Below are 24,293 nucleotides of genomic sequence, written 5' to 3' on the forward strand. Positions count from 1 at the left end.
CAAATTTTCGCATTTTCGATAAGGGGTACCCCCATCAAAATTTGTGAAAAATTGAAACCTCCTAAAACATCCGGCTTTGAACACATGTGGATAGGGAATTTTGTTACAAATTCAACGAGGTATGGCATTTTACTCTTGGACAACTATTTTTATTGCTATCGAAAAAAAACTGATTATTTTTATTCAAAAAAAAATATACAATTTTTTTTTTTCAAAAATGTGATATTTTCAAACGGAAATTTCGCCATAACTTGGTCAAAAAATGAGACACGGTTAAAATGAAGACTGTTTTGTGTTGCTAATAAACAATGCTAACTATGCTCATCCCTACTTTTATGATTTTCGAAAAAATAAATTTTAACAAATTTTCGCATTTTCGATAAGGGGTACCCCCATCAAAATTTGTGAAAAATTGAAACCTCCTAAAACATCCGGCTTTGAACACATGTGGATAGGGAATTTTGTTACAAATTCAACGAGGTATGGCATTTTACTCTTGGACAACTATTTTTATTGCTATCGAAAAAAAACTGATTATTTTTATTCAAAAAAAATGTAAAATTTTTTTTTTTCAAAAATGTGATATTTTCAAACGGAAATTTCGCCATAACTTGGCCAAAAAAGGAGACACAGCTAAAATGAAGACTGTTTTGTGTTGCTAATAAACAATGCTAACTATGCTCATCCCTACTTTTATGATTTTCGAAAAAATAAATTTTAACAAATTTTCGCATTTTCGATAAGGGGTACCCCCATCAAAATTTGTGAAAAATTGAAACCTCCTAAAACATCCGGCTTTGAACACATGTGGATAGGGAATTTTGTTACAAATTCAACGAGGTATGGCATTCCACTCTTGGACAACTATTTTTATTGCTATCGAAAAAAAAACGGATTATTTTTATTCAAAAAAAATGTAAAATTTGTTTTTTTCAAAAATGTGATATTTTCAAACGGAAATTTCGCCATAACTTGGCCAAAAAAGGAGACACAGCTAAAATGAAGACTGTTTTGTGTTGCTAATAAACAATGCTAACTATGCTCATCCCTACTTTTATGATTTTCGAAAAAATAAATTTTAACAAATTTTCGCATTTTCGATAAGGGGTACCCCCATCAAAATTTGTGAAAAATTGAAACCTCCTAAAACATCCGGCTTTGAACACATGTGGATAGGGAATTTTGTTACAAATTCAACGAGGTATGGCATTCCACTCTTGGACAACTATTTTTATTGCTATCGAAAAAAAACGGATTATTTTTATTAAAAAAAAAATGTAAAATTTTTTTTTTTAAAAATGTGATATTTTCAAACGGAAATTTCGCCATAACTTGGCCAAAAAAGGAGACACAGTTAAAATGAAGACTGTTTTGTGTTGCTAATAAACAATGCTAACTATGCTCATCCCTACTTTTATGATTTTCGAAAAAATAAATTTTAACAAATTTTCGCATTTTCGATAAGGGGTACCCCCATCAAAATTTGTGAAAAATTGAAACCTCCTAAAACATCCGGCTTTGAACACATGTGGATAGGGAATTTTGTTACAAATTCAACGAGGTATGGCATTTTACTCTTGGACAACTATTTTTATTGCTATCGAAAAAAAACTGATTATTTTTATTCAAAAAAAATATACAATTTTTTTTTTTCAAAAATGTGATATTTTCAAACGGAAATTTCGCCATAACTTGGTCAAAAAATGAGACACGGTTAAAATGAAGACTGTTTTGTGTTGCTAATAAACAATGCTAACTATGCTCATCCCTACTTTTATGATTTTCGAAAAAATAAATTTTAACAAATTTTCACATTTTCGATAAGGGGTACCCCCATCAAAATTTGTGAAAAATTGAAACCTCCTAAAACATCCGGCTTTGAACACATGTGGATAGGGAATTTTGTTACAAATTCAACGAGGTATGGCATTTTACTCTTGGACAACTATTTTTATTGCTATCGAAAAAAAACTGATTATTTTTATTCAAAAAAAATATACAATTTTTTTTTTTCAAAAATGTGATATTTTCAAACGGAAATTTCGCCATAACTTGGCCAAAAAAGGAGACACAGTTAAAATGAAGACTGTTTTGTGTTGCTAATAAACAATGCTAACTATGCTCATCCCTACTTTTATGATTTTCGAAAAAATAAATTTTAACAAATTTTCACATTTTCGATAAGGGGTACCCCCATCAAAATTTGTGAAAAATTGAAACCTCCTAAAACATCCGGCTTTGAACACATGTGGATAGGGAATTTTGTTACAAATTCAACGAGGTATGGCATTTTACTCTTGGACAACTATTTTTATTGCTATCGAAAAAAAACTGATTATTTTTATTCAAAAAAAATATAAAATTTTTTTTTTTCAAAAATGTGATATTTTCAAACGGAAATTTCGCCATAACTTGGTCAAAAAATGAGACACGGTTAAAATGAAGACTGTTTTGTGTTGCTAATAAACAATGCTAACTATGCTCATCCCTACTTTTATGATTTTCGAAAAAATAAATTTTAACAAATTTTCACATTTTCGATAAGGGGTACCCCCATCAAAATTTGTGAAAAATTGAAACCTCCTAAAACATCCGGCTTTGAACACATGTGGATAGGGAATTTTGTTACAAATTCAACGAGGTATGGCATTTTACTCTTGGACAACTATTTTTATTGCTATCGAAAAAAAACTGATTATTTTTATTCAAAAAAAATATACAATTTTTTTTTTTTCAAAAATGTGATATTTTCAAACGGAAATTTCGCCATAACTTGGCCAAAAAAGGAGACACAGTTAAAATGAAGACTGTTTTGTGTTGCTAATAAACAATGCTAACTATGCTCATCCCTACTTTTATGATTTTCGAAAAAATAAATTTTAACAAATTTTCACATTTTCGATAAGGGGTACCCCCATCAAAATTTGTGAAAAATTGAAACCTCCTAAAACATCCGGCTTTGAACACATGTGGATAGGGAATTTTGTTACAAATTCAACGAGGTATGGCATTTTACTCTTGGACAACTATTTTTATTGCTATCGAAAAAAAACTGATTATTTTTATTCAAAAAAAATATACAATTTTTTTTTTTTCAAAAATGTGATATTTTCAAACGGAAATTTCGCCATAACTTGGCCAAAAAAGGAGACACAGTTAAAATGAAGACTGTTTTGTGTTGCTAATAAACAATGCTAACTATGCTCATCCCTACTTTTATGATTTTCGAAAAAATAAATTTTAACAAATTTTCACATTTTCGATAAGGGGTACCCCCATCAAAATTTGTGAAAAATTGAAACCTCCTAAAACATCCGGCTTTAAACACATGTGGATAGGGAATTTTGTTACAAATTCAACGAGGTATGGCATTTTACTCTTGGACAACTATTTTTATTGCTATCGAAAAAAAACTGATTATTTTTATTCAAAAAAAATATACAATTTTTTTTTTTTCAAAAATGTGATATTTTCAAACGGAAATTTCGCCATAACTTGGCCAAAAAAGGAGACACAGTTAAAATGAAGACTGTTTTGTGTTGCTAATAAACAATGCTAACTATGCTCATCCCTACTTTTATGATTTTCGAAAAAATAAATTTTAACAAATTTTCACATTTTCGATAAGGGGTACCCCCATCAAAATTTGTGAAAAATTGAAACCTCCTAAAACATCCGGCTTTGAACACATGTGGATAGGGAATTTTGTTACAAATTCAACGAGGTATGGCATTTTACTCTTGGACAACTATTTTTATTGCTATCGAAAAAAAACTGATTATTTTTATTCAAAAAAATATACAATTTTTTTTTTTTTCAAAAATGTGATATTTTCAAACGGAAATTTCGCCATAACTTGGCCAAAAAATGAGACACGGTTAAAATGAAGACTGTTTTGTGTTGCTAATAAACAATGCTAACTATGCTCATCCCTACTTTTATGATTTTCGAAAAAATAAATTTTAACAAATTTTCACATTTTCGATAAGGGGTACCCCCATCAAAATTTGTGAAAAATTGAAACCTCCTAAAACATCCGGCTTTGAACACATGTGGATAGGGAATTTTGTTACAAATTCAACGAGGTATGGCATTTTACTCTTGGACAACTATTTTTATTGCTATCGAAAAAAAACTGATTATTTTTATTCAAAAAAAATATACAATTTTTTTTTTTTCAAAAATGTGATATTTTCAAACGGAAATTTCGCCATAACTTGGCCAAAAAAGGAGACACTGTTAAAATGAAGACTGTTTTGTGTTGCTAATAAACAATGCTAACTATGCTCATCCCTACTTTTATGATTTTCGAAAAAATAAATTTTAACAAATTTTCACATTTTCGATAAGGGGTACCCCCATCAAAATTTGTGAAAAATTGAAACCTCCTAAAACATCCGGCTTTGAACACATGTGGATAGGGAATTTTGTTACAAATTCAACGAGGTATGGCATTTTACTCTTGGACAACTATTTTTATTGCTATCGAAAAAAAACTGATTATTTTTATTCAAAAAAAATATACAATTTTTTTTTTTTCAAAAATGTGATATTTTCAAACGGAAATTTCGCCATAACTTGGCCAAAAAATGAGACACAGTTAAAATGAAGACTGTTTTGTGTTGCTAATAAACAATGCTAACTATGCTCATCCCTACTTTTATGATTTTCGAAAAAATAAATTTTAACAAATTTTCACATTTTCGATAAGGGGTACCCCCATCAAAATTTGTGAAAAATTGAAACCTCCTAAAACATCCGGCTTTGAACACATGTGGATAGGGAATTTTGTTACAAATTCAACGAGGTATGGCATTTTACTCTTGGACAACTATTTTTATTGCTATCGAAAAAAAACTGATTATTTTTATTCAAAAAAAAATATACAATTTTTTTTTTTTCAAAAATGTGATATTTTCAAACGGAAATTTCGCCATAACTTGGTCAAAAAATGAGACACGGTTAAAATGAAGACTGTTTTGTGTTGCTAATAAACAATGCTAACTATGCTCATCCCTACTTTTATGATTTTCGAAAAAATAAATTTTAACAAATTTTCACATTTTCGATAAGGGGTACCCCCATCAAAATTTGTGAAAAATTGAAACCTCCTAAAACATCCGGCTTTGAACACATGTGGATAGGGAATTTTGTTACAAATTCAACGAGGTATGGCATTTTACTCTTGGACAACTATTTTTATTGCTATCGAAAAAAAACTGATTATTTTTATTCAAAAAAAATATACAATTTTTTTTTTTTCAAAAATGTGATATTTTCAAACGGAAATTTCGCCATAACTTGGCCAAAAAAGGAGACACAGTTAAAATGAAGACTGTTTTGTGTTGCTAATAAACAATGCTAACTATGCTCATCCCTACTTTTATGATTTTCGAAAAAATAAATTTTAACAAATTTTCACATTTTCGATAAGGGGTACCTCCATCAAAATTTGTGAAAAATTGAAACCTCCTAAAACATCCGGCTTTGAACACATGTGGATAGGGAATTTTGTTACAAATTCAACGAGGTATGGCATTTTACTCTTGGACAACTATTTTTATTGCTATCGAAAAAAAACTGATTATTTTTATTCAAAAAAAATATACAATTTTTTTTTTTTCAAAAATGTGATATTTTCAAACGGAAATTTCGCCATAACTTGGCCAAAAAATGAGACACGGTTAAAATGAAGACTGTTTTGTGTTGCTAATAAACAATGCTAACTATGCTCATCCCTACTTTTATGATTTTCGAAAAAATAAATTTTAACAAATTTTCACATTTTCGATAAGGGGTACCCCCATCAAAATTTGTGAAAAATTGAAACCTCCTAAAACATCCGGCTTTGAACACATGTGGATAGGGAATTTTGTTACAAATTCAACGAGGTATGGCATTTTACTATTGGACAACTATTTTTATTGCTATCGAAAAAAAACTGATTATTTTTATTCAAAAAAAATATACAATTTTTTTTTTTCAAAAATGTGATATTTTCAAACGGAAATTTCGCCATAACTTGGCCAAAAAAGGAGACACAGTTAAAATGAAGACTGTTTTGTGTTGCTAATAAACAATGCTAACTATGCTCATCCCTACTTTTATGATTTTCGAAAAAATAAATTTTAACAAATTTTCACATTTTCGATAAGGGGTACCCCCATCAAAATTTGTGAAAAATTGAAACCTCCTAAAACATCCGGCTTTGAACACATGTGGATAGGGAATTTTGTTACAAATTCAACGAGGTATGGCATTTTACTCTTGGACAACTATTTTTATTGCTATCGAAAAAAAACTGATTATTTTTATTCAAAAAAAATATACAATTTTTTTTTTTTTCAAAAATGTGATATTTTCAAACGGAAATTTCGCCATAACTTGGTCAAAAAAGGAGACACAGTTAAAATGAAGACTGTTTTGTGTTGCTAATAAACAATGCTAACTATGCTCATCCCTACTTTTATGATTTTCGAAAAAATAAATTTTAACAAATTTTCACATTTTCGATAAGGGGTACCCCCATCAAAATTTGTGAAAAATTGAAACCTCCTAAAACATCCGGCTTTGAACACATGTGGATAGGGAATTTTGTTACAAATTCAACGAGGTATGGCATTTTACTCTTGGACAACTATTTTTATTGCTATCGAAAAAAAACTGATTATTTTTATTCAAAAAAAATATACAATTTTTTTTTTTTCAAAAATGTGATATTTTCAAACGGAAATTTCGCCATAACTTGGCCAAAAAAGGAGACACAGTTAAAATGAAGACTGTTTTGTGTTGCTAATAAACAATGCTAACTATGCTCATCCCTACTTTTATGATTTTCGAAAAAATAAATTTTAACAAATTTTCACATTTTCGATAAGGGGTACCCCCATCAAAATTTGTGAAAAATCGAAACCTCCTAAAACATCCGGCTTTGAACACATGTGGATAGGGAATTTTGTTACAAATTCAACGAGGTATGGCATTTTACTCTTGGACAACTATTTTTATTGCTATCGAAAAAAAACTGATTATTTTTATTCAAAAAAAATATACAATTTTTTTTTTTTCAAAAATGTGATATTTTCAAACGGAAATTTCGCCATAACTTGGCCAAAAAAGGAGACACAGTTAAAATGAAGACTGTTTTGTGTTGCTAATAAACAATGCTAACTATGCTCATCCCTACTTTTATGATTTTCGAAAAAATAAATTTTAACAAATTTTCACATTTTCGATAAGGGGTACCCCCATCAAAATTTGTGAAAAATTGAAACCTCCTAAAACATCCGGCTTTGAACACATGTGGATAGGGAATTTTGTTACAAATTCAACGAGGTATGGCATTTTACTCTTGGACAACTATTTTTATTGCTATCGAAAAAAAACTGATTATTTTTATTCAAAAAAAATATACAATTTTTTTTTTTTCAAAAATGTGATATTTTCAAACGGAAATTTCGCCATAACTTGGCCAAAAAAGGAGACACAGTTAAAATGAAGACTGTTTTGTGTTGCTAATAAACAATGCTAACTATGCTCATCCCTACTTTTATGATTTTCGAAAAAATAAATTTTAACAAATTTTCACATTTTCGATAAGGGGTACCCCCATCAAAATTTGTGAAAAATTGAAACCTCCTAAAACATCCGGCTTTGAACACATGTGGATAGGGAATTTTGTTACAAATTCAACGAGGTATGGCATTTTACTCTTGGACAACTATTTTTATTGCTATCGAAAAAAAACTGATTATTTTTATTCAAAAAAAATATACAATTTTTTTTTTTTCAAAAATGTGATATTTTCAAACGGAAATTTCGCCATAACTTGGTCAAAAAAGGAGACACAGTTAAAATGAAGACTGTTTTGTGTTGCTAATAAACAATGCTAACTATGCTCATCCCTACTTTTATGATTTTCGAAAAAATAAATTTTAACAAATTTTCACATTTTCGATAAGGGGTACCCCCATCAAAATTTGTGAAAAATTGAAACCTCCTAAAACATCCGGCTTTGAACACATGTGGATAGGGAATTTTGTTACAAATTCAACGAGGTATGGCATTTTACTCTTGGACAACTATTTTTATTGCTATCGAAAAAAAACTGATTATTTTTATTCAAAAAAAAATATACAATTTTTTTTTTTTCAAAAATGTGATATTTTCAAACGGAAATTTCGCCATAACTTGGTCAAAAAATGAGACACGGTTAAAATGAAGACTGTTTTGTGTTGCTAATAAACAATGCTAACTATGCTCATCCCTACTTTTATGATTTTCGAAAAAATAAATTTTAACAAATTTTCACATTTTCGATAAGGGGTACCCCCATCAAAATTTGTGAAAAATTGAAACCTCCTAAAACATCCGGCTTTGAACACATGTGGATAGGGAATTTTGTTACAAATTCAACGAGGTATGGCATTTTACTCTTGGACAACTATTTTTATTGCTATCGAAAAAAAACTGATTATTTTTATTCAAAAAAAATATACAATTTTTTTTTTTTCAAAAATGTGATATTTTCAAACGGAAATTTCGCCATAACTTGGCCAAAAAAGGAGACACAGTTAAAATGAAGACTGTTTTGTGTTGCTAATAAACAATGCTAACTATGCTCATCCCTACTTTTATGATTTTCGAAAAAATAAATTTTAACAAATTTTCACATTTTCGATAAGGGGTACCCCCATCAAAATTTGTGAAAAATTGAAACCTCCTAAAACATCCGGCTTTGAACACATGTGGATAGGGAATTTTGTTACAAATTCAACGAGGTATGGCATTTTACTCTTGGACAACTATTTTTATTGCTATCGAAAAAAAACTGATTATTTTTATTCAAAAAAAATATACAATTTTTTTTTTTTCAAAAATGTGATATTTTCAAACGGAAATTTCGCCATAACTTGGCCAAAAAAGGAGACACAGTTAAAATGAAGACTGTTTTGTGTTGCTAATAAACAATGCTAACTATGCTCATCCCTACTTTTATGATTTTCGAAAAAATAAATTTTAACAAATTTTCACATTTTCGATAAGGGGTACCCCCATCAAAATTTGTGAAAAATTGAAACCTCCTAAAACATCCGGCTTAAACACATGTGGATAGGGAATTTTGTTAAAAATTCAACGAGGTATGGCATTTTACTCTTGGACAACTATTTTTATTGCTATCGAAAAAAAACTGATTATTTTTATTCAAAAAAAATATACAATTTTTTTTTTTTCAAAAATGTGATATTTTCAAACGGAAATTTCGCCATAACTTGGCCAAAAAAGGAGACACAGTTAAAATGAAGACTGTTTTGTGTTGCTAATAAACAATGCTAACTATGCTCATCCCTACTTTTATGATTTTCGAAAAAATAAATTTTAACAAATTTTCACATTTTCGATAAGGGGTACCCCCATCAAAATTTGTGAAAAATTGAAACCTCCTAAAACATCCGGCTTTGAACACATGTGGATAGGGAATTTTGTTACAAATTCAACGAGGTATGGCATTTTACTCTTGGACAACTATTTTTATTGCTATCGAAAAAAAACTGATTATTTTTATTCAAAAAAAAATATAAAATTTTTTTTTTTCAAAAATGTGATATTTTCAAACGGAAATTTCGCCATAACTTGGTCAAAAAATGAGACACGGTTAAAATGAAGACTGTTTTGTGTTGCTAATAAACAATGCTAACTATGCTCATCCCTACTTTTATGATTTTCGAAAAAATAAATTTTAACAAATTTTCACATTTTCGATAAGGGGTACCCCCATCAAAATTTGTGAAAAATTGAAACCTCCTAAAACATCCGGCTTTGAACACATGTGGATAGGGAATTTTGTTACAAATTCAACGAGGTATGGCATTTTACTCTTGGACAACTATTTTTATTGCTATCGAAAAAAAACTGATTATTTTTATTCAAAAAAAATATACAATTTTTTTTTTTTCAAAAATGTGATATTTTCAAACGGAAATTTCGCCATAACTTGGCCAAAAAAGGAGACACAGTTAAAATGAAGACTGTTTTGTGTTGCTAATAAACAATGCTAACTATGCTCATCCCTACTTTTATGATTTTCGAAAAAATAAATTTTAACAAATTTTCACATTTTCGATAAGGGGTACCCCCATCAAAATTTGTGAAAAATTGAAACCTCCTAAAACATCCGGCTTTAAACACATGTGGATAGGGAATTTTGTTACAAATTCAACGAGGTATGGCATTTTACTCTTGGACAACTATTTTTATTGCTATCGAAAAAAAACTGATTATTTTTATTCAAAAAAAATATACAATTTTTTTTTTTTCAAAAATGTGATATTTTCAAACGGAAATTTCGCCATAACTTGGCCAAAAAAGGAGACACAGTTAAAATGAAGACTGTTTTGTGTTGCTAATAAACAATGCTAACTATGCTCATCCCTACTTTTATGATTTTCGAAAAAATAAATTTTAACAAATTTTCACATTTTCGATAAGGGGTACCCCCATCAAAATTTGTGAAAAATTGAAACCTCCTAAAACATCCGGCCTTAAACACATGTGGATAGGGAATTTTGTTACAAATTCAACGAGGTATGGCATTTTACTCTTGGACAACTATTTTTATTGCTATCGAAAAAAAACTGATTATTTTTATTCAAAAAAAATATACAATTTTTTTTTTTTCAAAAATGTGATATTTTCAAACGGAAATTTCGCCATAACTTGGCCAAAAAAGGAGACACAGTTAAAATGAAGACTGTTTTGTGTTGCTAATAAACAATGCTAACTATGCTCATCCCTACTTTTATGATTTTCGAAAAAATAAATTTTAACAAATTTTCACATTTTCGATAAGGGGTACCCCCATCAAAATTTGTGAAAAATTGAAACCTCCTAAAACATCCGGCTTTGAACACATGTGGATAGGGAATTTTGTTACAAATTCAACGAGGTATGGCATTTTACTCTTGGACAACTATTTTTATTGCTATCGAAAAAAAACTGATTATTTTTATTCAAAAAAAGGTGAATATTAAGAATGTTAAATTTTTGAAATGACCATTGGATATTTTTATATATTCATAATGTGGGTTGGTTTGTATAAAATAAAAAGATTGTTTCTCGTCTTTGGCACTGATGTCTAGAATTTTCACTCAATCGACTGACCAGCTTCCTAATCAGAGAACTTAATCTTCCCCTTATTTGGCACGTATAACTGTCATTTTAATATGGACGTCAACGTATGGCGGAGTGAGAAGGGGAAAAGTGGAAGATTCCTGAAGTTTCAAGGTGGACTCGAACCTGGTACTTCACTGGATCTATGTAAAGATGACATGGAACGGCGGCTTAGCGCCCTGAGCCATTCAACTCTTCCGAATTGAGTGAAACAGATTGGCGACACTTCCTTGCCGACGCTAGTCCCACTCGGATGGATGCACTGCCTTACCGACGACTCCCACCAGCGCTAGATGGCGCTTTATCCGCAAGGCGTATTTATTTTAAACATACATTTGAGTTACATACTGTCATGTAACTATAATGTCGATTTTGAGCGATGTAGAGAGACCTACGTTTGTACTCAAATTTACATGTCGCATACATTCTACACACAGTATTCATTCTACAAGAATCGTGAGTGTTCGACAATTTTCCTAGCCCTGTACGAATCGTTCACTCTACATGTATTATACATTCGACAGTCTTCTTACATATTACATTTCAATTTTACATGCTACTTATTACCAGATAATTTAACGTGAATGCACAATGTATTTTGTAAAAACAACCAAATCGTCCAAGTAAAAGACACCTGTTACTTGTCACATATTCGTACTTTTATTTCAGCCATTGCTGTTAACTATCTTATATCTTTGTTGGTGCCCAAATTTATGTTGTAAAATAAAAAAATATTTTCGCCAATGAGTTTATTAAAATATTCAGATTTCGTATTTTTACAGCTTAAAGCAGCCAATGCTGCTGTTTAAAATTACTATTTCGATTACAGATCTACAGATGTAATACTCCTTAGGTATAGTAAAAAAAAGGTTTTCTTCTCATTTTTGGTTTGGTGAGTTTTGGGATCATAGCATTTGCAATTGGGCAGCTTAGATTAAGTGAACTTGTTGGGCCCTCTGTTAGGCCTCCTCGCAGCTCTTCATTGATCCTCCACTGGTGGTCAGCTCCATTTTGACATTGGCTTGCGGATTAAGAGGCGCAATGGGAATGGGTATCGGACTGTTGTTGTTGTGCTCCTCGCTGAGCTTGAGCATATCACTTGGGTCCTGGATCTGCGCCTGACCCTGGGCGAACCGGCGCACCTGCAGGAAGAGTCCACCGTTGTTCAGGAGTCGTGCCTGGTGCTCCTGCGCCTTGGCCCTCAGACAGGCGATTGAGTTGTTTCTGCAAGAAATAAGTCCGTATTTCAGTAGCAATTCACACGCTTTTTTGTTAGGTGAAGTGGGAGTGAAGTAAGAGTATGCAGTGCACTTAAAAAACACATAATTAAATAGCATACTCCTGCTACAGGGACACCCTTGTGTCGAGCACTTTGTGTCACCTGAAGGCATCCGGATCGTGCTCCATTAGGGCGGCGGCCAAGTTGTGGGCATGCAATCCAGGTGCTGCCGCCGTGACCTGCTGCTGATGCTGCTGCTGCTGCTGTTGCTGATGCTGCTGCTGAGCAGCTGCTGCCGCCGCTGCCACGGCGGTGTTCATGATCATGTGGAAGTCCTTGCTGGAGGCGGCCGCGCCGGCACCAGCGGCATTGGCGGCGTCCAGCAGCGGATGATAGCTGGGCGGGGCACAGCCACTAACGCCCGCCCCGCTGCCCAAGTAGAGCGACGCCTGTTGCTGCTGCAGTTGCAGCTGCTGCTGCTGCTGCTGCTGCTGCTGCTGGGGCGAGGGGGAGCCCAGCTCGATGTGGGGACTGCCGGAGCTGTTGGTGGTGGACGCCCCGGTGGGCGTGGTGGCCGCCGAGGAGGCTGCGCCCGCGTAGCCGCTCGTCGAGGTGGGCGGCGCCGAGGTGGACGTGGAGGTGGGGCAGCTGCTGGGCGCAGGACTGACGACGTTCAGCGACTCGGTGGAGGAGCTGAGGGCGCGGCAACGGGAGCGGGAGAGGTCCTCCGAGTGAGCCGACTTCGAGCCCGCCGAGTCCTCGTGGTCGCTCACCCCCGAGTCGTCCTTGAGCGCCGACTGCGCCTCGATCGACTTGCGGTGCATGCCTGTCGAGGAAGAGGAAGTAGGGACATAGGTCAATGGTGTGCACCTTCAGGTTCCAGGGAAAGTTGGGATTGTCTCATAAATAAAAATAAATGCTGGTTGGATCGAAATAAAAGCCTACGTATCTGTGGAATGTGGATGCGTTGGAACTGCTAGAGGGAAAAACATAAATGTTTAAGTCGCTACCGGTAAATCAAAATGCATATGCTGCCAAAATATTGGATTTAATACCAGTTTAGGGCTCACAGTCGCACGCTTGCGGCCCCATCAATTGCCGACTAATTTGACATATCGACTTAATTAAAAACTATTGCTATTCCAATTGCGCTGATTCCCCCGGCGAAGGACCCGCTAAGTCCTCGATAAGCCACTTAAGTTCGAGCAAACCTTTGGCCACGGCTACTTGGGAATTAATTATCGAGTCAGCCGGTTCGTAAAGTTCGCCGGAGCACGCAAAACCACCCAGTCGTCAGCACCCCAGCAATGGAAATAGATAAACGATAAATGCCAAATAAAATGGGAATTCGGTGGCGAACCCTCTTCCTGCGTTCGGCGTCCTCGTCCTTCGTCCTTGTCGCGTGTGCATTTTGCATTTATTAAGCGATTATTAACGAATAAAGGCGCCCAGTCACCCCGAACCAGCGACACTTGTGCCGGAGAATCCCGGATAATCCGCAAAGTCATTCCCGGGAAATGTGCGCAACATATGACGGCAATAGCGGAAAAGCATCGTTGGACATGCTCGCCAAATATGCTCACAATTCTCGACCCGTCCGCTATCTATCCGAGTTTATAATCCCCGAACCGTGCTCCTTTGTGCGGCTCGAAATTTAATTAAACCTCCTCAAGGCTCGCAGATACATGCGATCTATAGGACACTGAATCGCAGTGAAAAGTCTGGCGCATAAAGAGCCGTCTATCAATGCGCACAGGAGAATCCGCATTGAAACCAAATGAAAGTATCAAATAAATCATAAAAGCAAAGCCAAATGGGGAAAGCTACGAGACATAGCTGTGCGACGGGTCTTAGCTTGATAGTTTGGTAGTTTCGATATGATTGTTGCATTTACATTTCTGCTCCATACCTAGTAGCCAGGGCGCCACCGCGTCGTTGTCCTTGGCCGACTTGAGGATCGTGTCCGGCAGGGGCAGGGAGTGCCGCACCATGGCCCCGTAGAGTCCGTACTCGGCCATGATCGTGCTGCCGCCCCAGACTTTCTCCGTCTTGCGCCACTTGGCGCGTCGATTTTGGAACCACACCTGAAAGGGCAAGGTACAAACGCAGTTATTACTCCAAGTAAACATGTTGCTGGTGGAATTAATGCACTTTTTTGGAACATTAATTCGCAAACTCTTCCGCATAAGCGTTTCGCCATATGGACACCGACCTCCTCAGTGGCCAATGGCTATCAACTCCGCTCGTTGGGAAAATGCAATGCAAATTGCGAATTATTAAATAAAGAGCTCATTCAAATTGAAAAAATGCAAATGGAATGTTTTTTAAATGCTAATACATGGACCATAAGCCGCTCAGCTGCCCCAAATACTTTTATATACATGCATACATACGAAGACCATTGAAGTCCAACCTTTGGGGCAGTGGTGTGGCTAACAAAAAAAGGGTACCATTTTCTAGCCGCTTGAGCTTTTATTTCGCTCTTGCTAGGTGTTGCTGCTTTCAGATGCCTTGAAAAGGATTGGAACTTTGTAAATTAAATATATATTAGCAGCAGATCCCCTTGGAAGCGGCTCCCCGAAATCAGGAGCCATCAATGCGACACCATCGACTTGCCACATCCCACTCGCTGCCACTCCACACATAATGGCAAATGATATACATATTCGCATATAAGTGACCAAATTAGATTATCTTCCGAAACATTAAACCGATTCTCTGGCGGCAGCAACAACAAAGATAATAATATGAAAACATTAAATGTTGTTCACAAAAGGCAACCAGACAACCAGACAACCAGACCAGCAACAACAACTGTCACAATAAAAGGATTTGCCACACAGACGAGCGGCCAAAGGATTCAAATTCAGCTCGAACCACCCTCGGAATCCCGGAATCCGGACCCTCTGCACTGAAAAAGAAGTCATCATTTTTCTGGTCCATCAAATCGTTTAGTTCTGCTATTAGTCATGTACGCAAAGGGGGAGGTTCAGGGGCAGGACTTACCAGGGGGGTGACGGCGGGCTGGCGGGGGGAAAAGGACACCAAAGATTGCCCGGCAGCAATGTGAAATCGACGAGGACGAAGCAAAGAGCCCCGAACTGAAGTGGCTCTTGGAAGTGGCAGCAGCAGCAGCAGCAGGAAGATTTATAATAAAAAAGCAATATATGCAAAGTAGGCAAGGCAGGCAGAGCGGGCGAAATGCAAATATAAAAGGGGCGCTAAAAGCCGGCGACTTCTCTTGGCCAGGAATTCGTTGGCCAAGAATCAGGCACCGAAAGGACACGCCACGAGCCCAGCCAAGTTCCAAATCCCAACCTTAACCTCACAGATTGAGCAAATCGCGGGTTAAGTGGGCAGCTGGGCGTGGCAGTTCGCCCAGCAGAAACCAAAGCACAAGAAAAATAAATAAAAAACATGAAAAACAAGTTCGGCGCGGAACGAAGACAAAGTGGTTTGGCTTGGGGCTCTGTCACCAAGTCTTGGTTGCCTACCAGGAGCCCCATAAATCTTGGACTTCCACTTTCTGAGAAATTGGCAGACCCGAGTTCTGACTTCCGAAACTAAATGCATATATTTTCCAGGCAGCCACTCAGTGCGTTGCGTTGCAGCCCGGAAAATGTGCAGCTCGTCGCGGATTCCTTTTTGGCAAAGTGCCGCTCACTTGGTAAGCTGCGTTTCAGCAGTTTAGGTTCCTGCGGTAAGGAACCTCTTTCCATTTCCTTTCTAATGGAATTGGTCCGTGTTTATTCCTTTTAAGAGAGATCCGGCTACTTGTGTCGCTAGCCTTACAGCTGCGACTCGCACTGTACCGAGTGTGACTCAGCGTGCGACTCAGTTGGATTACTCAGGCGTGGAGCTGCAAATAAATCCGATAGCCGCTCTCTGAAATTACCCACTCTGCTCCGGATGTCAAATTAATTTCCACACACCCGCATACTTTGCTCCTGGCAAGGATCAGCCTCCGAATTTGGGGCCTGCGGCTCGGGAGCTTGGGAGCTCGAGAGCTCGGGTACTCGGAAGCCTTGGGAATCGGGATCTTGGCCCTTCCTGGCTGCAAAATCAAATTAATCCGGTTTGTTATTTCATCATGCAACGTCAACGTCACCATCATCAGCTACAACAACAGACAAAGGGCTGCTGCAGCAGCGGCTCCAGCAGCATTTTGCCATAATAAATGGCAGCACACACACAGCGGCACGCCGGGTGTAAACAATACGCACACACAGACACGGGAGCCTCTGCCAAAGGAGCGGAAAATTTCATTAACAAGGCACACAGGCAGCAGCAGCAGCAGCAGCAACAGCAACAGCAGCAACAGCAACTTGCAGCTCCGGAGGCCAGTGGCTCGTCTGATAATTTAATCAACTCTCATTGAATTATATCATTTTGCAATTTGGAGGCCCGGCAACATCAACATCCCATCCTGCAGACCCAGACCCAGACCCCGATCCAGTTCCAGTTCCAGATCCAGATACAAGCCCAATCATTCGGCCATTACGATACCGGATTGGCGACCGGAAAAGCGGAGCCGCAGCGCAGGTAGGGCTCTTTGAGTGCGGAAATCAAAGAGGGAAATGCCACAAATTTCCAAAACGGAAATGCGATGTGTTGGAGCCTACAAAGACGCCCGGGAAAATCCAATACCGTTGGCAGCGGCAGCGGCAGCTCTAAGCTGCAACCCATGTACGTATTTTAAGTGCTATTAAAAATCAATAAATGTTTTAAATGTGTCCAAACCGAAAGGCGTTTTTAATGGTAGTGGAACAGCAAGCCAACTGGGAGTCGGGAAATGGGAATTAATCACTGGATGCGAACGCAAAGCAGCCACCGAAGAAGGGCAGATAATGCCCACCACTTTCCACTTTAATATAGATAACAGCTTGGACAATCTGCCGCCGAATGATTACTTGACCATTCCCATCTCCACTTGGCTTGCAATACGCTGCGAATCACGACATCAATTTGCTGATTGAAAATTTATTATTGTCCCTGGAAGGGGTGAATGGTGAGTAGTTCGCAGGACATTTTTATGGGGCGCAACCGAAGGGGCCACGCCCCTTTGTCCGGCTGCTGGACATGGCTTTTGATTTATCGAACATTCTGCTGCTGGCCGCCCAACCGAAATTGAGCGATGGCAAAAGTGATTCCCCGGGCTCGGGCTCCCTGTTTATATATTTAATTTATTTGTATTATTACATTCTCCATTTTGAGAGAGTGTTCCCAAAGTCGATGGCACTTGGTGTGCAATCCTTGGACACACGCAATTGTCAAACCAATTGCCGAAAATCCACTGGGCCACTGCACTCGCACAAAGGTGAAAGGACACAGGCTGCTGGTCGTTGTCGGCATAATTAAAATATTGATAACCAATCAGGGATTCATGTTGGGCTGGGCTTTCGCCTGCCAGCCGATCGAAATCAGAATGAAAGGGATTTCCGTGGTGCCTGTGTGTGGTGGGTGCTGTGTGGTGGGTGGTGGGTGGGTGGCGAATATTTACTCACTGGGGCTGCAAAATTGCGAATTGCAAATTGCATATGCAGCGGGTCGCAGGACTCGTCGTCCTTTTCAGGTGACATGTGCACCTGTGCACCTGTGCACCTGTGCATTCGATTTTGCCTGCACTCGGGCGGGAATTTGCCTTTGAGTTCGTGTGCGGCCTTTATTGGTTTACTTCATCAACTCGAACGACTGAGTGGTTGGGTGGCTTACGAGTGGTTCGCTGGGGCATCGATGGGTGGAGCGGAGTGGAGTGGGAGTGGAGTGGGAGTGGGAGTGGGTGTGGAATGACTACTACTACTGCCAAGTGGTTGCCAGTCAGTCAGCCCGGCGAGGCGTGTGGAAATTTCATAACGACAGTCCGCAGTTTATATGCAATATTCAATTGACATTCGCGGAATTTGGTTTTCAAACTGCGTGCAAAAAAGGGTGCTTTAGTTTTCCGACAAAGTTGGAAACCCGGGGAAATAAATGTAACCACACATACGTATATATATACAAATAGCTAATAAGTGCAATGTACAAATTCATGCTAGTTCACCAATAAAAAAAAAGGAAATAAAATATATTCCCTGGCATATTCTCAGTTTTCTTGCTTGGCAGAGTATCCGAGGAGTGCTTTGAGTTTTCCCCAGTTTTCCCCGCTTTTCAGCGCCTTTTGTCTCTAGCATCTTCCCATTTTTTCCGCCGGAACTTCAATTTCCACTTTCATATGAGTTTAACGGTCGCGCACTTTTCGCTTTTCGTGCGCTGGAAAAAGAAGGATGAAAGCAAGGGGCGGGGCAGTGGGCTTTTCAGTTTTCCGGATACGGAACCGGATTAAGAAATGTAAATGCGAAACGATGTTGTTTTTTGGTTTATTCTCGTTTCGTAAGGTCGAGTATTAATTTGCGCACACGGAACTAAAGGCTTGACTTTGGCGTTCCAAGGGGGTGGTAAAAGGGGCGGGGAAGGGGGTGCCAAGCGAGGTCCAGTGGAAAAGCCGCACATGTGAGTCGGACTCGTATTAATGACCTTTGCTCGACATTGAGCTTGCCGTCGAACTATTAATTACGGGCAAAACGATGTTTTAAATGCCCAATGATTAATGGACCGATTTTCTAATTACGTTAGACGTTTCTAATGCGCAGGGGGCGTTTTGTGGGTGGTGCAATGCCAAAAGGCGACTCGAGCGATTACCAAACAATTAGGGTATGCATTGAGTAATTCACTCATCGAATCGGCCAAGTGGTTGTTTTAGTGGGGAAATCCCCACTAAAGTAACTGCCATTGCTGTGGAATATTTCCCAAAACAAACATGTTGCTGAAATAAAACATAAAATACTCTTTGCTTCCGCTGTCATTTTGGGGCGAAGCTACGCATAAATCTCTGCCACAGGGAATCCCATCCGGAAGCGAACTAAAACGTGCTGCCACAAGCTTCGGTTTCCCAGTTGAGTAGTTATCATCCTCGCAAATTGGCAAGTGCACGTGGACCGCGTGTCATCGCAGCAGGTTGCCCTTCGCTGTGCTGTGAGAACTGTAGCAATTTGTTTGTTTGTTTTTCCAATGCTTGCCTCCATCCCCGACAAAGGGTTGCTGGCGGGGCAGGGGAGGGGTGGGGAGGAAAATCAACCCGCCTGCCCCGGAAAAGCCCTTGCTCGCTCGTTTGTTTATGATTAACGCGCGCTAATTTCATTCATTTCGCACTCAATGGCCTCGTCCCTCTCCTGGGATTTCGGTGCACACTTATGCTTATTGGATTTACTCGAGCGTCGTTGTCCGGGAGATCGCCGGAAATGGGTGGTGGTTTCTGGCTGCTGGATGCGGGGTGGGCCAGCCAAGTAGGTATCTGCAGGACGAGTCCTGAGTTCACACGACCGGCGACCGCAATCATTAACCGTGGGTGCGGAAATGCCGTGTTTGCGGCGGGCTGATTGGACTTGACTTCGAGGTGTCGGGATACAAGTCCACCGCCCGAATCACTCGATCGGGGAACTAATAATCTTATTAGAATTAATGATGGAATTTCCAATTTGCGAAATTTGCGGCGACAGGCAGCTGCCGGCGATTTAATGTTAATAAGTGCCGCGTTCCTCGAGTTCCTCAAAATAGGAATTCCTCGCCGGACGTGCGGCAATGCGACTGAGTCCTGTGACACAGATTACGAGGCGACCGAGCGGGTTAGCTTTTCCATTTCCTTTTGCTCGGCATTTTCCTTTGGCCTTAAAGTTGCCCGCGCTGGATTTGCTTGGCTGTGAAATTCCCAAATCAGAAATACCCTGCACATTGTTTTCTGTCAGCTAATGCGATACATGAATGCATTGAATACACAGCGCATTAAGTTCGCGTGGTACTTAATCGCTATTATCGCCATTATCGCGATTATCGTCGCCATTATCGCTGCCAACTCGATAATCAAGGCGCTCGATGGCCGATTGACCCAACAATCGAAGACGCAACTGCAGGTGTCTGTCGATGACAGCAGTCGACGTTGCTGTTGTTGCTGTTGCTGTTGTTGCCGTTGTCATCATCATTTTCATTAATGGTAAACCAATCATTTTTCAATTATATTCGCCGCTGGATACAAATTGTCTGATTTGCGTGTGCCAAACCAAAGTTGAATCGTGGCAGGCGCCATGCCACGCCACGCCCCCTCTGGAGCTCCCCCCCCTCTTCGCACCCTATATTATTTGTTGTTTTAGCGCACACCTCACGCACCACCCACGCACCACCCACGGGAAACAGCCCAACCGCCCTGCGCCTACCAACTAACGGCTACCCTGTAGATACAATATCTGTAAGCTGCGTTCGCATTAAATTATTATATTATTCCTTTAACAATATATTACCCTGAATAATCGGTGCAGTACTTAGGACGTCGAACTATTATATATAGTATTGTATTATATCATCGCATTGGAAAGCTGAAGAGCAGTACGAGTTCGCCTATGCCCAGTGGCTCCAGTGGCTCTAGTAATTTTTTGTGAATTTATTTTGCATTGCGTCAAACCAATTGGAGTGTCAGCGGCAGAAGAAATCGCCGCGTGGCGCCACGCCACGCCACGCCCCCCTGAATTGCAACAGTTGATAAAGTGCACAACTTGTGCGGGTTAAGTTGCGCCATGGCCATATAAATAGTCTGGATCATGCTGCGCAGCCCCACAGGTCCACGTCCATTATGCGACCATAATTCGCCGACAATTCCTCAATTACGTGGAAAGGTGGGTTCCTGGTGCACTGGTACACTGGTAAACTGGTAAGTTAACAAATTGGTAAGTCGGGGGATGACGAGGCTCATTGCCCCGCATTTTACACCCTCGGGAGCGCCGAGCAGGGCATGTTTTCAATCTATAAAATTAATTTTCTCAAAATCTCCCGTTCTGCAAGTGTTTTTTGTTTGCCACTCGCCAATCGACGGTCGCAGGTCCCCAGGGGCATGCGAAGCTCGAATTGTAAAATATTTTGCCGTTTAAGCCACTTGTTGTTGCAAATTAGCGTGAAACGCGATTAATATTGTCAATTGTGTGTTGTATCTCGTTTCGGTTTCGGTTTCAGTTTCATTTTCATGTTCGGCTTGGAAAATTGAAAAATAGGAAAATATTCGCTGCCAAAGCAGATGAAAGTGCGGATTAGTGGGCCGCAAATGGAAAATGGAAAATGCCAGGCGGCGGATGGAGGGCAGCATTCTACAGAGTCCTTCGGACTCTCCAACATCCATCAATGGCAGCCAGTTGCGAGTGCCAGTTGTGAATGCCCATCAATCAAGGAACGAGTTCTGAAGGTCCGTGAAAACTATTTGCCCTAATTGCACGGAGCCGCGCCTAATTTTCCAGCCAGGTAGCAACCCTTTTTTCTTTTGGCAGCTTTTCGACTGCTGCACGACAAACAATGAAAGTGTCAAAACTTCGCTTTGCTTTTTTAACAAATGGACTCGGTGGCAGTGGCGGCAGGAAGGAAATTAGTTGGCTCTTTTTTGGGCAGAACTAATGTGGAATACTAATTTGGTGCTAGCTAAACAATCTAGACAAAAAGCAACTTGTTAGCTGGCGTTCTGGCGCTGAAATCCATCATTTCGAAACTCTCAATCAAGACATACCAGCCTATAGAACTCCTTAGCCTTGGCAGGGATTCACTCGTTTTTCTTTCTTTTTTGGCCTCTCAAGTGGCCGGCGGTACTTGCGGTGCGAGGAAATTAAGTATAACTCATTATCGCAATCAAGAAACCCAGAAATCAAGAAATCCTTTGCCAGCCACAGCCACAGCAACAACATATTATTGTTTGCTCTGCCAGATGAAATCGGATTTGTTGTTGCCTGTTGCACACCAATTTTCTACTCAAAACTTATGACAGCCAATTCGAGAGAACGAACGAAAATTATACAGACACTCGATCGCAAGGGGGCCCAGTTGCAGGCCATGACTGTTCAGTTTCTCAGCACATAAGTATGTACATATAGGTACATGTATGTACATATGTAGACATGGAGCTGTGGCCGCGTATGCAACGTCGTCTTCATCCTCGTGCTGTGGGGCTTGTTGAAATCAACATCAAACCTTTAATTTGATGATTCTGCAAATAATTCGTAGGAGTCGTTGACGTTTTTTGTTTAACTTTAACCACTCGCTGCCCCAACGGACTTAGTCTGTTAACTTTTCCGCGCAGTCGAGGCGTGAAAATATAATAACACCTTTTTAATTATATTTGTCTTCCCTTCACTCCCCACTTCTTTGTGCCCATTGTGCGGTCCCCAGACAGAGCTCGAAAAAAAAAACAAAAAAAAGTGAAAGGCATTTCAGGCGCAGCGCAAATTAACCAAAATTTGCCATAGTTGCGGAATTAGAGTGATCAGGGCAATCTACGATGATGATTAGTGTGACCAGGCCTTGTGACTCACACCACAGCCGCTCTTTCCACCTGAGTTACGCCGTTTTTTCGCCGCTTTTTCGCCTTTTTCTCGCCTTTTTTTCGAGTTGAATGCACTGCCGAGTGGCTCAGCCTCATATGGCAACTGTTTGCTTATGGATTTCGCCTGCGGGTATTTATAGAGCCGCCAATTACGATTCGTACGCCTCCCCTTTTTTGGGGAAGTTGCGCACCTTTGGCAGCGTGAGATATTAGACAATTTATTGAAACATATATGTTAGGATTGAGTTTCCTAATTATTTAAGAGGTATTCATACACCCAACAACTGCAAGTTGTATAATATAAAGGAGAGCATAATTTGGCCTTGTTACATATCCCCACCTTACTTGGGGCAAACAGGAAATCACCGCAAATGAAAACAATTTCCAAATGACTAATTTTCCGATGTACAAACAGCCGTTCTCACACTCACTCTTCGCTCAAATTTATATATGTACATACACTTCTCGATGAGTCCAATCATCGGACTGTAATAACGAGTTTTATGTGTGGGAGCTGGAAATTAGACTGGTTGCCCAATCTGGACGATCGACGATAATGTTTATTGAGTAAATACAAATGCGAGTTAACACATTCCGTTTGAATTGTCATGCGATAATTACGCCTTTCAAAACGCGATAATAGGCCTCATTCAATCGGGCGATCGAGGCGATCGAGAGCTCCAACAGATTGCCCTCTTCCTTGGATTTGGATTTCGATTTGGATTGGGTTGCTTTTTTCTTCTATTTTTGTTTTGGGATCCAACTGGTCTGCTTCGGCCGATGACAGTACCAGAAAATCGTTGGACTGCGCCTAATTGTTGGATGAGTTTTGATTTGGCTCCAGTTAATGTGGAGAAGTGTTTCAATTATCTTGCGCCCGTTTAATTCGGTGATTCAATTGGGCTCGTGATAAAATCAAGTGGTTATTCACTTTTGGAGGGACTCCCTGCGGTAGTTTTACCACAAATACCTCATGGATACTTATTTGCAATAGTTTACCATAAAAAGTAATAGAAATAGAAAATTAGTCACCCAATTAGTGATGTCCCAATGCCAATTAGAAGATCGAGTGGATAGTAACGGTTGAATGGGCTGGAAAATCTGGGCTTCTTCGGAGCGAGCAGCGTGCTCATTTCGCACTAATAAGTTCGATGATATCTATAATGCGGATGGTAATGGTGAGTGCGTGCAGGACGAATCATTACCATCCGCCGTTGAAGTGGGAAAACCGGCGAAGGTCACGTTTTCGCGCCGTGGGTGGTGTTCGGTGGGTGGGGCTCCGCCCGGAATAAACAACAAACAAAGCGCAAAAAGGGCACCGCACCCCGCACCCCCTCCCCCACCAGCGCATCCGACACAGAAATAAGTGTAATTGCGACAATGTGGCTGCACTTACACGTGTCATCGCTGGCCATCCGAAATCGCGGGAACTTGCTACGCACTTGCTCCCAGGATTTTCACCCCGGAAACGCTGGCCCAAACCGGTCCTCCCAGGGGATTGCGGGTGTATGCGGCAGG

The 24,293-nt window shown here is 39.2% G+C and overlaps 1 protein-coding gene across 2 annotated transcripts in view; it reads right to left on the reverse strand.

Moving 5' to 3' along the window:
* Positions 1-12,089: 12,089 nt before the first annotated feature.
* LOC6550937 (protein bunched, class 2/F/G isoform) overlaps positions 12,090-24,293 on the reverse strand; it is a 29,651-nt gene continuing 17,447 nt past the window's right edge. Inside the window, exons 4-6 of one of the 2 annotated variants that reach the window (XM_001976938.3) lie at positions 14,298-14,472; positions 12,551-13,214; positions 12,090-12,393 (exon numbers count right to left, since the gene is read on the reverse strand). In XM_001976938.3, coding sequence (XP_001976974.1) covers positions 12,129-12,393; positions 12,551-13,214; positions 14,298-14,472 — 1,104 coding nt within the window. In that variant the 3' untranslated portion in view covers positions 12,090-12,128. Of the gene's footprint in view, positions 12,394-12,550; positions 13,215-14,282; positions 14,473-24,293 lie in introns of both variants that reach the window. The other variant, XM_026982786.1, reaches the window with a different exon arrangement.

This window comes from Drosophila erecta, unplaced genomic scaffold (genome assembly GCF_003286155.1).
Source record: "Drosophila erecta strain 14021-0224.00,06,07 unplaced genomic scaffold, DereRS2 tig00000218-arrow-arrow-pilon, whole genome shotgun sequence".
In the NCBI taxonomy this organism is placed as follows: domain Eukaryota; kingdom Metazoa; phylum Arthropoda; class Insecta; order Diptera; family Drosophilidae; genus Drosophila; species Drosophila erecta.